The 15,219-nt window shown below is 54.4% G+C and overlaps 1 protein-coding gene and 1 pseudogene across 1 annotated transcript; one reads left to right on the forward strand and one right to left on the reverse strand.

The window, feature by feature from the left end:
• Positions 1-1,547: 1,547 nt before the first annotated feature.
• On the reverse strand, positions 1,548-6,256 carry LOC141998448 (acetylcholinesterase-like; annotated as a pseudogene).
• A 1,670-nt stretch (positions 6,257-7,926) lies between these two features.
• LOC141998057 (acetylcholinesterase-like) lies at positions 7,927-12,501 on the forward strand. Its single transcript, XM_074970694.1, is given in 3 exon segments — positions 7,927-9,461; positions 11,356-11,522; positions 12,467-12,501. Coding segments are annotated over 3 exon segments (1,698 nt in total). The 5' UTR covers positions 7,927-7,965.
• Positions 12,502-15,219: the final 2,718 nt, after the last annotated feature.

The following is a 15,219-nucleotide window of genomic DNA, read 5'->3' on the forward strand; positions in this document are numbered from 1 at the left end:
GGAGAGCGCCCCCTACTGAGTCCCAGCAGCACAGCGCCCCCTGGTGCCATTGGGGTCAGCACTGACTGCAAGGGGAGAGCGCCTCCTACTGAGTCCCAGCAGCACAGCGCCCCCTGGTGCCATTGGGGTCAGCACTGACTGCAAGGGGAGAGCGCCTCCTACTGAGTCCCAGCAGCACAGCGCTCCCCTGGTGCCACTGGGGTCAGCACTGACTGCAAGGGGAGAGCGCCCCCTACTGAGTCCCAGCAGCACAGCGCCCCCTGGTGCCATTGGGGTCAGCACTGACTGCAAGGGGAGAGCACCTCCTACTGAGTCCCAGCAGCACAGCGCCCCCTGGTGCCATTGGGGTCAGCACTGACTGCAAGGGGAGAGCGCCTCCTACTGAGTCCCAGCAGCACAGCGCTCCCCTGGTGCCATTGGGGTCAGCACTGACTGCAAGGGGAGAGCGCCCCCTACTGAGTCCCAGCAGCACAGCACCCCCTGGTGCCATTGGGGTCAGCACTGACTGCAAGGGGAGAGCGCCTCCTACTGAGTCCCAGCAGCACAGCGCCCCCTGGTGCCATTGGGGTCAGCACTGACTGCAAGGGGAGAGTGTCCCCTACTGAGTCCCTGCAGCACAGCGCCCCCTGGTGCTACTGGGGTCAGTGGTGCCCTGGAGGGGACAGCACCCCAGATCTCTCCCATCCCCTTGCCAGAGGCAAGAACATTCCAGATTCCCTCCCTCAGTGTCAGTACATCCCATCCACCTACCCTCAGCAAAGCCAGGAACAGCTGGGGGCGGGCCAGGCCAACCAAGGGCACAGGGTGGGACTGGTGGCTCACCTGGGAGTGTGGGGGGGGGCGGAGAGAATTAGTGGCAGAGGGGAGGTGGGTGGCAAGTATGAATCAGCCACAGTGTGTGTGAGAGGGCAGGAGCATGAGCCTTAAGGGCAATATCTTGCAGCAAGGAGTACCACCGGTTAACAGCATCTGCATTGCACAGAAGCGTGTTAACTCCCAGGACTGGGGTGGGAGAGGATGGGGATCTCTGATTCAGGTCCCAGGGATAGAGCCCACACCTTCACAACTGCCACCCCTGCATATATATATAAAGCACTCCAATCCAGAGCCCTTACACACACACACACACACAGAGCTCTTCTATCATACACACACACACACACACGCACACGCACGCTGTCCCCCCTCTTCGGGGGGGGGACACACCAGGGTTCTGTCTCCAGACTAAACATAAGAACATGAGAACGGCCACACTGGGTCAGACCAAAGGACCATCCAGCCCAGTGTCCTGTCTTCCTACAGTGGCCAACGCCAGGTGCCCCAGAGGGAATGAACAGAACAGGGAATCATCAAGTGATCCATCCCCTGAATATGCTTTAATGCACTCGGGGTGGAGGAGTTGCAGAGGGAGGGTCAATCCGTGGATTCCCGGGGGTTTATTAGCAGGATCCTCGTTAATGAATCGGCGGGCGCTAACAGGAACTGGATGCTCTTGTCTGCAGGGAGGGTTCCCCCCATCAGGGGATTGTAAGTGCTCAGCTCTTCATTCACAGCCCCCCGGGCTGGGCACGTCCTGGCTCTGCTCCTGCAAGACACACAGCGAGTGGGGTTAACAGCAGTGGGGATGAGCTCAGACTATACAGGGTTTTGTCTACTTGCAAACGGGAGGGGAGACCTGCAGGGGAAACCAGGCGCTGCGCAGGCTCGGTGTGGGACGCTCGCCCCCTACAGTCAGTGCTAATCCCCATGCACTAGGGGGCGCTTTGCTGCAAAGAGCGGCATGGGGGGCTCAGCAGGGGGCTGTCCCTGCACGGTCAGGGCTCCCCCCCAGTGCTATATTCTAGCAGTAGGGGATGCTGTGCTGGTGGAGTTCCCGTGTCTCCCAGCACCTGTGAACCCCGGTGTCCAACGTGCAAGGTTCTCTTCTGCCTCCCAGAAGAGGCCCCCTGGCACACAGGATTCCTAGTAACTATTGGATTCTTCTTCGCTCCCTGTGCTACACAGTTACACAGCGGCCGCACCCCTCCCCAGAGCCAGCTGTGTTTCTTTCTGTCATTGCCTCTTTTCTCTTCCATGCCATTACGGGCCACCTGCCCAGAGCCCCCACTGTCATTGGATCCATCCCTCCACCCCCACTTACCCTGCTGGGAATCCCTCTCTGAGCTCAAGCCCCCTCTGCTGGAATGGCGACACATTGGGTTGGGCTGAAACAGGAAACACGGGTGTCATTGTCCTCCTGGAGGGGCCGAGCAAGTGAAGATGGATCAGAACCTGTGGCTTCCCACAGCAGATGGGTTCTGGAGTTCCCAGGGGATGCGAGAACTACCCCAGGCAGGAGAATGGACCATCTCGAGGAGCCCAGAAGATCCCCTGGAAATGGGAATGTATTCCAGGGTCCTAGTGGCACCCTCTATGGGGTGCCAGCTCCAATCCAACCCCAGGGGTGGGGGGATTTGCCTGGCTCAGAGGGAGGGGGACTTGGGGCCTTTCCCCTCTAGGGTTGCTGTCTCTCATCCCACTGATGCTCACCTGTGGGGCTCAGCTTCTTTACAAGCAGTGATGCCAAGATGCTGCAGTGTTGGGTGAGGGGCATCTTCTCAACCTCAGATGACTCTAGTCCAATGCGAAAGAAGTTCTGTTTTATGGGGTCGTAGAGGGGCAACTGCTCTCTCTTGAAGGGGATCCTAGGGAGAAATTCAACAGAGCACACAGAGTTAGTACCCGGGCTTGGCAGGAACGGGCTCTGGCCAGAGTCTGTCTCCTGGAGGCAGGGGTCATTAGGAGCCAATTTGCAAAGTTTGGCCCCTTTCCAAAATGGCTGCCATCCCCTATTGTTCCCAATGAGAGTGAAGCCAGAGGCTGCTCTCAGTTAAGATGGCTGCTTCCACTTGTTCTCCTTATATGGGGTGACACTACAGATTGCCCTTAATAAAGATAATGGCTATCTCCCATTGATCTTGATGACATTGAAGCCACAGGCTGCCAGGAGTCATGATGGCTGCCATTGGCCTACAGCCCTTTCTAAAGGGAGACTGCCCCTAGGAAAGATGGCCACTGTTTCCCACTGTTTCCAATGGGACTGAAGCCAGGCTTCCCTCAGGGAACATGGGCTGACAGACATAGGAAGAAGAAGTGTGGCAGTCTGAACAATATGGATGAGGGTGACAGAGAAGCACACTGCAGTGTTAGTGATCATGGGAGCGCAGATAGGAGGGTCTAAACTGGAAGGCAGTCTGACGCCACCATTTGCTCTCACTTAAGATGGCCCCTCTCACTTGTCCTTCCAAACAGGATGATGTCACATGCTACCCTAACTAAAAATGGCTACCATCTCCCACTGCGCTCAATGAAATTGTTGCCACAAGCTGCCCTGAGTTGGCTGCCATTTTACTACTGCCCTATGCTTACCCAGTTCATCCCATTTACCCTTTTTATAAATTGGTACAACATTTGCTATTGTCCAGTCTTGTGGAACTTTCCCGCTGCTCCAAGATGTACTGAAAATCAACATAGGCAGGCCAGCAAGTTCCTCAGCCAGCTCTTTTAAAACACTTGGGTGTAAATTATCTGGCCCTGCTGATTTAGAAATGTCTAAGTTTAGTAGCCTCTGTTTAACATCCTCCCAAGACTCTAGTGGAATAGAAAGAGTGTTATCATCTCCATGCAATTAGACTATATCATCTGTTTTTTTCCCCAAATACAGAACAGAATTATTTACTGAACACGTCTACCTTTTCTGCATTACTATTGATAATTCTGCCGTTTCCACCTAATAATAAATGGACCAATCCCATTATCAGGATTCTTTTTATTCCTAATATATTCAAACAACTCCTTATTGTCCCCAACTCTGCTGGCCATAAATTTCTCCATGTGTCTCTTTGCTTCCCTTATCAGATGTCTACAATTCCTAATGTCTGATTTATATTCATTACTATCAACCGTCCCTTTTTTCCATGTATTGGATATTATTTTTTTTAATTTTCCCAACTGCTTTCACTTCCCTAATCTGAGAATCAATGGTTCCAAGCTGGATGGTTAGGACTAGAATGGGGGACATTGAAGACATTTTGTTGAGGTTTTGCTTGCTTATTTTTAGTGCAAGGGAGTATGTCTTCTTATCTATCCCACGGTGTATGCTTAAAAGTTATGTTGCCACAATTGTCTCAGTCAGAGATGTGAAAAAACCACACACCTGACTGCCACAGCTGTGCTGACCTAGCCCCTAGGGGAGCTGTAGTTACGTTGATGGAAAGATGCTTTTGTCAATGTCGGTCCCGATTTGTTGGGCAGCTGATGTTCCTCCCCAGCTGGAGCAACCCCGTTTGCTGCTGCAGGTTGTATCGACAGGATGAGCTGACGTAGCCATGCCCATAGAGTGTTTGTATCATAAACATCCCCTGCGTTTGTGCGGCAGGGCTGGGAAAGGGCAGGCAGAGCTTTGAGGTCATTCACTACTCGCTGAAAACCTTGTTTCCTTGAATGAGGATGGGCATATTCATAGGACCAGCGACATCCTGATGTGGGAAGAAGGGAATTATCGCTAACCTGGAATCAAGGGGCTCAGATTTTACCTCCCTGAAGTAAGTTCAGCTCTAGGTCAGGGGCTTCAACCAAAGAGATTATCTATTTTTCAAAGGGACCCCTTCTTTGCCATGGCATTGAGCATATTCCTGCATATTGTGGACACCTGGCCAAAGAGTTAGAGCTGCTCTCACGGTCTGGATCCGGGGCACAAGAGGATTCTGGGGGATTCCCTTACCCGCTCCAGGGGTACACCGCGAAGTACTGCATCACCCTGCGGCTCAGCCCCACCTCGGCCTCCATGGGCGTGTGGCTGGCTCCTCCCATGGATGCCAGGGTCCTGAACAGGTAGGGCAGTTCAGAGCCTTGCGGTACCCCCATCCACCCAGGTGTGGACAAACCGCTGCTGTGGTGGGTGAATTAGTAGGCATACACGGGACTGCCGGTCTCCACCTCTCGCCCAGCCATCTCGGCTACTGGACACACAATGAGGTAGTCACCAAGGATTTGATCCATGGCCCATCGGTACCGTGCTTCACCCCACCCCTTTTCCTCCTGGCTGTACTGCAGTGCCACGGCCCGGACGGCCTCTTCTGGTGCCTCTGGAACTATCATCCTCACCACCTGCAGCAGCTCGTCCCAGCTGATGGAGCTGGCGTTCTCCACATTGAATCTGGAGCCAGCATAGATTACTATGCAGGAGCCTTCGTTGGCATTGATGCCGGTCAGGATGGGCATAGGCTGGCTCTGCTTAGCCTGCAGGAGTCTTGATGGTGTATCAGGAAGAAAATCCCCATCTCCTGTCGGCACAAAGGGAAACCCCAGCTGCTTCCTGCGACGCAAGATGGCGAACTCGTGTTTGGGGAACTCCCCCGCTGCCTTCCCCTGCAGGCAGCCCACCAGCGCGGTCTCATCTCTATCGGTGCAGCCCAGCAGCTGGCCCAGCCTCTGGCCTCTCTCCTTGGCCTCCTCCAGGAAACTCCATATCCATGGTGCTGTCAGGGCTCCGCTCTGTGGCACAGCGCGGGTGAAGAGGGGCTGGCTCCTCGGGGAGAGTAGGTGGAAGCCCACTGAGGAACCGCCAGCGCACTGGCCAACAAGCATCAAACGAGCTGGGTCCCCACCGAAGGCGGCCGCGTTGTCCTGCAGCCAGCCCAGCTCCAGGCGCTCATCCCACAGGCCGGCATTCCCTGGGGGCAGAGACAGGAAGCCCAGCGCCCCCAGCCGGTAGTTCATGGAAGCCACGATCACGTTCTTGGTGGCAGCTAAGAAGCGCCCATCACAGATGTCGAGGGAGGCTGCACCAGAGACAAAAGCCATGCCATGGATCCAGACGAGGACGGGGGCTGGCTCACGGGGCCGGGGATGGGGCACCCAAATGCTGAGGAAGAGGCAGTCCTCAGACTGCAGTATTTTGGATTTGCAAACATAGGCACCAGGGTAACCAGTAAGTGGAGGCTGGAGGCAGGCGTTGCCGAAGCTGGTGGCCTCCAGGACGTGGCTCCAGGGCTGGTGGGGTATTGGCTTCTGGAAGCACAAGGCCCCCACGGGGGGCTCGGCCTAGGGGATGCCCAGGAAGGCTGTCATTGTGTTGGAGCTGGCCGGGAGGCGCTTGCCCCGGATGGGGCTACTGGTGGTGAGCACCGCAGTGCCGTTGTCATCGGAGCCAAGAGTTGGGGCCCGCCAGGGAGAGGAGGAGCAGGCAGGGGAGCGCAGGGAGGAGTCCCAGCATCGCGGCAGCTGGAAGGGAAACCCCCCCCCCCAGAGGAAGTTATAGGGAACGGGATCTGGGGTCTTTCCCCTCTAGGGGGCGCTGGCTCCCATCCAGTCCCAGCCACCTAAATCCAGACAGCCGTGGGAGCTCCCCATATCAGCCTTGATCCCCTTTCGAAAATACAGCATCTGGTCAGTCACCCCGTTCTCCCAGTCCCAGATCTGTGTCATCCCTGACTCCCAGGCCTCCTGCTCTAACCCATTAGGCCTCACTCCCCACCCAGAGCTGGGGATAAAACCCAAGAGTCCTGCCTCCCAGCCCCTTGCTCTAACCACTAGACCCCATTCTCCTGTAGGCTGGCTTGCCATGAATAATTGGACATGGGTGAGGCCTCATCTCTTGGGAGACAGGATTAGGGAGGTAAATAAATCAGCAGGCTGGAAGCAGAAAGTCTGTCTGAGCTGAAATAAGGGGGAACCCCCAGGGAGCCATTTACAATGGGCATGATAAAAATGGACAAGAGAAGCCTGGAACGTAAGATGAGGGAAAGAGTAAGTTGTCCAATGACAGTGCATGGACAGTGCATGCTGCAGAGGGATTTGTTCCTGCAAAGTGACGGAGCCAGTCCCAAAATACGGGATGCAATGTGTCACAAATGCCGAGTAACGTGTAAATGTCTACAAAGGAAGCGGTTTGCTGCGTAGCTTTGGGTGTGGGGTAGGCCCTACGCCCGCCCTCTACGCTTGAGTCTGATCACCTGAGCGTAGCTTTGCTGTGTGCCAAATACAGGGACCAGAGCAACCAGACTGGAGTGGAACTGAGTTCTTGGGGAACAGAGTGGAAGAGGTTGTGGAGTGACCACAACGTCCGCTCCCACAACTGGGGATAGAACCCAGCTCCCACCCCTGCTCTAATCCACTAGACCCCACTCCCCTCCCGGAGCTGGGGATAGAACCCGGAAATCCTGTCTCCCAGCCCCCACTGCTCTCACCATTTGACCCCACTCCCCTCCCAGAGCTGGGATTAGAACCCAGGTGTCCTGCCTGAAGTTGCCTTTCACAGCGTCTGCCAGAATTGTATCCCTGAGCCCAGCAGCTGTGACCCCGGGCTCTCCTTGGGCAGATGCTCTCTCGGGGACCCTTGCTGGTTCGGGCCTGTTGGGTGCCAGGAGGAGGCAGGCAATGGGCTTAGTAGTGAGAATTCACTGCACAGCCAGGAGGAAACAACCAAAGGCAGAGAAGGCAGATCAAATGCTCCTTCCCTTGCTGTCCCTGGCTCTGGGACAGGAGAGGGATCTAGTGGGTTAGACAGGGGGGCTGGGGACCAGGACTCTTGGGTTCTATTCCCAGCTCTGGAAGTGGAGTGGGATCTAGTGGGTTACAGCAGGGGGGGCCGGGGACCAGGACTCTTCGGTTCAATCCCCAACTCTGGAAGGGGAGTGGGATCTAGTGGGTTAGAGCGGTGGGGACGGGGACCGGGACTCCTGGGTTCTATGCCCAGCTCTGAGAATGGGATCTGTGGAGAGGGTATCAAGTGAGTAATTACCAAGAGTGATCCCAATTCTAGCTGTTATTCCACTTCCTCCACTCCCTTTCCCCCTCTGTTCAAGTCTATATTTATGTAGCTGACTCTGGATGGGAACCAGCACCCCCTAGGGGGAAAGGCCCCATACCTTTCCCAATAACTCCCTCGTGGGGACAGGGCAGTGTTTCCTTCCAGCTGCTGTGATGCTTGGACTCCTTCCCATGCTCCTCTGCCTGCTCCTCCTTTCCCTGCCGGGCCCCAGCTCTGGCTCCAATGATGATGGCACCGTGGTGCTCACCACCACCGGCCCTATCCGGGGCAAGCGCCTCCCGGTCAGCTCCAGAAGAGTGACAGTCTTCCTGGGCATCCCCTACGCTAAGCCCCCTGTGGGGGCCTTGCGCTTCCAGAAGCTGCTTCCCCACCTACCCTGGAGCCACGTCCTGGAGGCCACCAGCTTCGACAATGCCTGCCTCCAGCCTCCACTTACTGGTTACCCTGAGGCTGAAACATTCACACCCAAAACGCCGCAGTCCGAAGACTGCCTCTTCCTCAACATCTGGGTATCCCATCCCCGGCCCCACACACCAGTCCCTGTCATTGTTTGGATCCATGGCAGGGGGTTCTTCTCAGGTGCAGCCTCACTAGACCTCGATAATGGGAGCTTCTTTGCTGCCACCACAAAAGTGATTGTGACCTCCATGAACTACCAGCTGGGGGCTCTGGGCTTCCTGTCCCTGCCCCCGGACACCACGGGGAATGCCGGCCTGTGGGACCAGCGCTTGGCAATGCACTGGCTGCGGGACAATGCAGCCGCCTTCGGCGGGGACCCAGCCCATTTCATATTCGCTGAACAGGATGCTGGGGCTGCGTCCGTCGGCTTCCACCTCCTCTCCCCAGGGAGCCGGCCCCTCTTCACCAGCACCGTGCTGGTGAGTGGCACCCCGAACACACCATGGGCTTAGATTTCACTTGAGGAGGCCAAGGAGAGAGGCCAGAGGCTGGGCCGGCAACTGGGCTGCTCCAATGGTAACAGCATGGCCCTGGTGGGCTGCCTGCAGGGGAAGAAAGCAGGGGAATTCCCCAAACACGAGTTCTCCGTCTTGAGCCGCAAGAAGCAGCTGGGATTGCCCTTTGTGCCAACACCAGACCGGGATTTCCTCCCTGATACACCACCAAGACTCTTGCAGGCTGAGCACGGCCAGCCGATGCCCATCGTGGCCGGTTTCACCGCCAGTGAAGGCTCCGACATACTGCTATTTGCTGCCCCGAGATTCAACTTGGAGAATTCCAGCAACATCGGCTGGGAGGAGCTGCTGTATGTTGTGAGGCTGATAGCGCCCGGGGCACCAGAAGAGGCCGTCCAGGCCATGGCACAGAGATACAGCCAGGAGGGGGAGGAGCAGGGGGAAGGGCAGTACCGATGGGCCATGGATCAAATCTTTGGTGACTACGTCTTTGTGTGCCCGGTAGCAGAGGTGGCTAGGCGAGAGGCAGAGGCCGGCAGTCCTGTCTACACCTACCATTTCACCCACCGCACTAGCAGCTTGACTATACCTGAGTGGACAGGGGTGCCACCCGGCTCTGAGCTGCCCTACCTGTTCAGAACCCCGGCATCCGTGGTAGGAGCCAACCACACGGAGGCTGAGGTAGCGCTGAGCCACAAGGTGATGCAGTATGCTGAGGTGTTTGACAGCGCCGGGTAAGGAAATCCCTCACATTCCTCTTGTCCCCCTGAGCCAGACCATGGGAGCCACTGTAACTCTTTGGCCAGGTGTCCGCAACATCTGGAAAGACCCGGCTCAATGCCATGGCAAAGAAAGGGTCTCTTTGAAAAATAGTTAACCTATTTGGGTGAAGCCCAGATCTAGAGCTGAAATTACTTCAGGGAGGTAAAATCTGAGCCCTCTAGTTACAGGTTAGGGATAATTCTCTTCTTCCCGCATCAGGATGTCGCTGGTCCTACGAACACACCCATCCTCATTCAAGGAAACAAGGTTTTCAGCGAGTAGTGAATGACCTCAAAGCTCTGCCTGCCCTTTCCCAGCCCTGCCGCACAAACGCAGGGGATGTTTATGCTACAGACACTCTACGGGCATGGCTACGTCAGCTCATCCTGTCGATACAACCTGCGGCAGCAAACGGGGTTGCTCCAGTAATTGGGAAGAATCACCTTCCCAGAAAACAGGAGCTACATTGACAAAGGCATCTTTCCATCATCATAACTACAGCTCCCCTAGGGGCTAGGTCAGCACAGCTGTGGCAGCCAGGGGTGCGGTTTTTTCACATCTCTGCTTGAGGAAACTGTGGCGATGTAACTGTTAAGCACACATTAGAGCATAGATAAAAAAAGACCTGCTCCCTTGCATGAAAAATAAACAAGCAAAACCCCAAAAGAAACCTCTTCAACATTCCCCGTTCTGGTTATAGCCGCCCAGCTTGGGCCAATTTCTTCCCAGATTAGGGAAGGGAAGGCAGCTGTAAAAAACAAAAACATAATATACCACACATGGAAGAAAGCACAAGTTGACAGTAATGAATATAAATCAGACATTAGGAATTATAGAAGATTGATAAGGGAAGCAAAGAGACACACAGAGAAATCTATGTCCAGTAGAATTTAGGACAATAAGGAGTTCTCTGAATATATTAGGAATAAAAAGAATCCTTACAATAGGATTGGTCCTTTAGAAGGTGGACATGGCAGAATTATCGATAGAAATGCAGAAAAGGCAAAAGCGTTCAATAAATAATTCTGTTCTGTATTTGCGGGGAAACCAGATGATATAGTCTCATTGTATGGGGATGACAACACTCTCCATTCCACTAGTATCTCTGGAGGCCACCTTTCCTAGGGACAACCTGGCTGCCGTGTGCAAGGGCTGTAGGCAAATGGCAGCTGACTCAGGGCAGCTTGTGGCTTCAATCTCCCTGATCACAGTGAGATATGGTGGTCATTTTTTTGTAAGGGCAGCATCCTAGTTGAAAGGACAAGTGAGAGACGCCATCTTAAGTAAGAGCAACACTAGACACTCCCTTCCAGTTCAGATCCTCCTATCTATGCCCCCACATTCCCTGGCCATGCTACCCCCCCTCCCCCCACGCCCCGCATGTTGCTCTGCTCCCCACACTGCCCTGTCCGGTCTGTGAGCACAAAGGATGCCCATCTTTGCTGAGGGAAGCCTGGCTTCGGACCCATTGCAAACAATGGAAAACAGTGGCCATCTTCCCTAGGGGAAGTCTCATTTTACAAAGGGTCGTAGGCCAATGGCAGCCATTATTACTCAGGGCCGCCTGTGGCTTCAATTTCATGGAGAACAAGGGAATAAAGTGGCCAAGTTTATAAACGGCAACCTGTAGCATCACCCCATATGAAAAGACTGGGAGGCAGCACCCATCTTAACTGAGGGCAGCCTCTGGCTTCACTCTCATTTGCAACAACATGGGATGGCAGCCATTTTGGAAAGAGGCCAAACTTTTCAAGTTGGCTCCTAATCACCCCTGCATCTGGGATGTTAGACACCAGCTGGGGCACCTTCCTGTCCCCACCAAGCCACAGTACTAACCTCAGTGGGGCATGTTCATTTTCCATGCAGGAAACCCATGGTGGGAGAGGGCAGCGGGAAGCAGTGGCCCACCTACGACCCCGCAAAGCAGAACTTTGAGCGCATCAGCCTGAAGCAGCCCAAACCTGAGAGGGCATTACCCGCCTCGCGCTGTGAATTCTTGGCATCAATGCTGTCAGAGAAACCAAAGGTCCCAGGTGAGCATCAGCAGGATGAGAAGATGGCAGCCCTAGAGGGGAAAGGCCCCGTCTCTCCCCACCCCTCTCAGCCATCCAGGCCCCCAACCCTTGGGCTGGATAGGAGATGGCTCCCCTCCAGAAGCAAAAGATCCCAGCTCACATTCCCTTTTCCATGGGATCTTCTGGTCTCCTAGAGATGCTCCATTCTCCTGTCTGGGGGAGAACTTGCATATCCTGGGAACTCCAGATCCCATCTGCTGTGGGGCAGCCCCAAGTTCTACCCCATCTTCTCTTGCTCAGCCCCTCTGGGTAGGAAGATGACAACCTTGTTTCCTCTCCATCGGCTCCCAACGTACTCCCTATTTCAGGGGAGGAGGCATGTGCTTAGACAGAGGGATTCCCGGTAGGGTGGCTGGGGATGAAGCGATGGATCCGAGGACACTGCGGGCTGAGGGTAAGTGGCCTCTAATGACTCAGAAGAGAACGGTGGCAAAGAAAGAATCACATACAGCTGGCTCTCGGGAGGGATGCAGCCACTGTGTAACTGTGTAAGACAGAGATTCAAGGAGAATCCAATAGTCACTGGGAATCCTGTGTGCCAGGAGGCCTCTTATGGGAGGCAGAACAGAAGCTTGCACGTTGGACCCTGGGGTCACAGATGCTGCAAAACATGGGAACTCTAGCAGAACAGCGTCCCCTACTGCTAGAATATATTACTGGGGGGCACTAAATGTGGGGGGACAGACCCCTCCTGACTCCCTCCCCATGCCGCTCTTTGCAGAAAAGCACCCCCTAGTGCATGGAGATTAGCACTGACCGTAAGAGATGAGCATCCCATACTGAGCCTGTGCAGCACCTGGTTTCCTCTGCAGATCTCCTCTCCTGTTTACAAGTAGACAAACCCCCGCAGAGTCTGAGCTCCTCCCCACTGCTGTTAACCCCACTCATTGTGTGTTCCACAGGAGCAGACCTGCCCAGCCTGGGGGGCCGTGAATGAAGAGCTGAGCAATTACAATCGCCTTATGGGGGGAACCCTCCATGCAAACCAGAGGATCCAGTTCCTGTTAGTGCCTGCCAATTCATTAACGAGGATCCTGCTAATGAACCAGCTGGGAATCCATGGATTGACCCTCCCTCTGCAATTCCTCCCCCCACAGTGCATTAAAGCATATTCAGTCTGGAGACAGAGCCCTGGTGCGTGAGGTTGATTAGCTGCTCCTGAGCAGGAGAGAGAGAGAGTGTTGGTGCGATGGGAGTTGTGTTGAGATAATGGGGAACAAAGATTACATCGGGGGTAAATGCTGCTCTGGTGTTTGAAGAGGCAAATGACAAAGTGCAGAGATCACACTCTGCACCCAAAGATATGGAACGCAGGAGTCCTGACTCCCAGCCTCTCCGGTCTAACCAACTAGACCCCAATGCCCTCCAAGGTCTGCGATAGAACCCAGGCGTCTTGACTTTCAGCTCACAGGTCTCTAACCCTTAGACCCCCTCTCGTCCTCAGACAGGGGATAACACCCAGGAGTCCTAACTCCCAGCCCCCCTCTGCTCTAACCGCTAGATCCCACTCTCCTCCCAGTCCTTGGGAGAGAACCCAGGAATCCTGACCCCCGGCCTCTCTGCTCTAACCCACTAGCCCCAATCCCCTCCTGGATGGTGCTCACTGGACTGTGAGGAAGAACTGTACACACCAAGGAGTCGAAGGAAATTGGTGGTTTATTGATGACATTTGTGGGCCACTATACAATACAAGCCACTGAGACAGATGTTTTCTCATCCAGCTGGCAGGGTATGGGGAGTTGGCGAAGTGGGTATAGGGACAAGGAGAGTGCCCCAAATGCACACAGCACCCTCTCCCCATGACCCCATTCCCTGCACAGATCTCCTCTGAGGGGCAGAGACTCTGTGGTCCAATCATTCCTCAGCCTCCCTGCTCCGGAGTTGGTGGAGTTTGGGACAGGGGCCCTGGCCCACCTGGGGGTTGGGCTGAGCCTCCACAACTCAGTGCACACTGATGGGAATGACAAAATCTGGAACCAGAGCCCTCGAGAGAGTAAAGGCCCCATGTCCCTTTCCCCACCCCCTGAACCAGCTGGTTCCCCCTTCCCTGCCCCTCCCCACATCAGATCCAGCCTCCCCTAGAGGGGAAAGGCCCCTGTTCAACCACCTAATCATTGTCCCAGTAACCGGGGCTGGTGGCGCAAACCCCTAGAGCACATGCGCTTGGCACAACTCTTGCAAAACGCCCATCCCCTGGAAGGGCAAGCCCCCCAGATCCTGACTTCCAGCATGCCCTATGGCTCAGTTCTCTCAGTTCAACTCAGACCTCAGTTGAAGAAGCATTGAACCATCATTTCTCCCATCGTTAACTGCTGTATCTATTATTATTTGTCCAGCTCTGACAGGGTGAGTGGCACTTTGCACACGGGCTGGACTTGGCCGTGCTGGGTTTACAATCTGGATAGACAAGGAAAGAAGTGGGGTTGGGCTTGGGGCTGGCTCAGATTCCATTGATAATCAATGAAATGTACAGATACTCAAAATAAGGAAAATCCCGCTTGAAAATGTATTGAAGTTCAACTTACTTTATATCTTTTGAGAGGGGGGGTTGACAATTGATCTTTTACAGTGCATGAAACTTTAACTTATTGGCTCTCACCTGCCATTAAATAATTGTCTGACCTGCCCCCAGAATTTCCCAAAAGCTGAAATTAATAAAAATTGAAAAAAAATCCTTTAAAACGAACTTCGATATTATCCATCAAAATTATAAAGAAATAAACATTGACTTCTGCCACGCCAAAGTAATATGCTGTCAGCGTTCTGCCATGACTCACCCAACTTGGGTCAACAGTTACCAACTTGTGACTAGTGGTGGCAACTAGAAGAAACAAAACCCCTATTGCCAAATGAGGTTAAGAAGCAGCCCAGGACCTTCGGGCAATTTCAGACCCATTCCCACCCTCCCAGGAGGAACAAAGATGCCCAGAGCTGTCATTAATGATCCTGACTCAATCACATGATGTCAGAACCAGGATCTCGCCTGGAGCGGCTCTCCCAAGCTAAGAGGGCTGCAGCAAGGGCAGGATTTGAAAAGGAGACCTCGGAAAGTCTGCAGATGCTACAGGGAGCTGGGCAGCGGTGCTGTCCCCAGACAGGTTTCAGAGGGGTAGCTTTCAGATGTGTATCAGCAAAAACAACAAGGAGTCCTTGTGGCATCTTAGAGACTAACCAATGTATTTGGGCATAAGCTTTCGTGGGCTATAACCCACTTCATCAGATGCATGGAGTGAAAATACAGTAGGCAGGTATAAATATACAGCACCTGAAAAGATGGGAGTTGCCATACCAAGCGCGGGGTCAGTACTAACGAGGCCAATTCAATTAAGTTGACAAGAAGGCGTGTGGCATTAGGATGTGCCCGACCGCAGGGACGCATGGACTCACTAGGGGGTCCTCTCCCCTCACAGTCTGTGCTGACCTCCATACCCCAGCGTGGCATTAGGGAGATCAATGCAGCAGGGAGGGGTGTGGGGACTCACTAGGGGGCGCCCTCCCCTTGGAGTCGGTGCAGACCCAAATGCCCCAGACTGGTGCTGGGCTACAGCAAGTGCTCACCTGCTCATTAGCCATAAGCCCCGCTTGTCACTGAACATCCCCAGGCACTATCCTTCCAGGGTGGGGAATGCGCCTGGGTCCCCTGGCTAAACACCCC

Source organism: Natator depressus, chromosome 14 (assembly GCF_965152275.1).
Source record: "Natator depressus isolate rNatDep1 chromosome 14, rNatDep2.hap1, whole genome shotgun sequence".
Classification (NCBI taxonomy): domain Eukaryota; kingdom Metazoa; phylum Chordata; order Testudines; family Cheloniidae; genus Natator; species Natator depressus.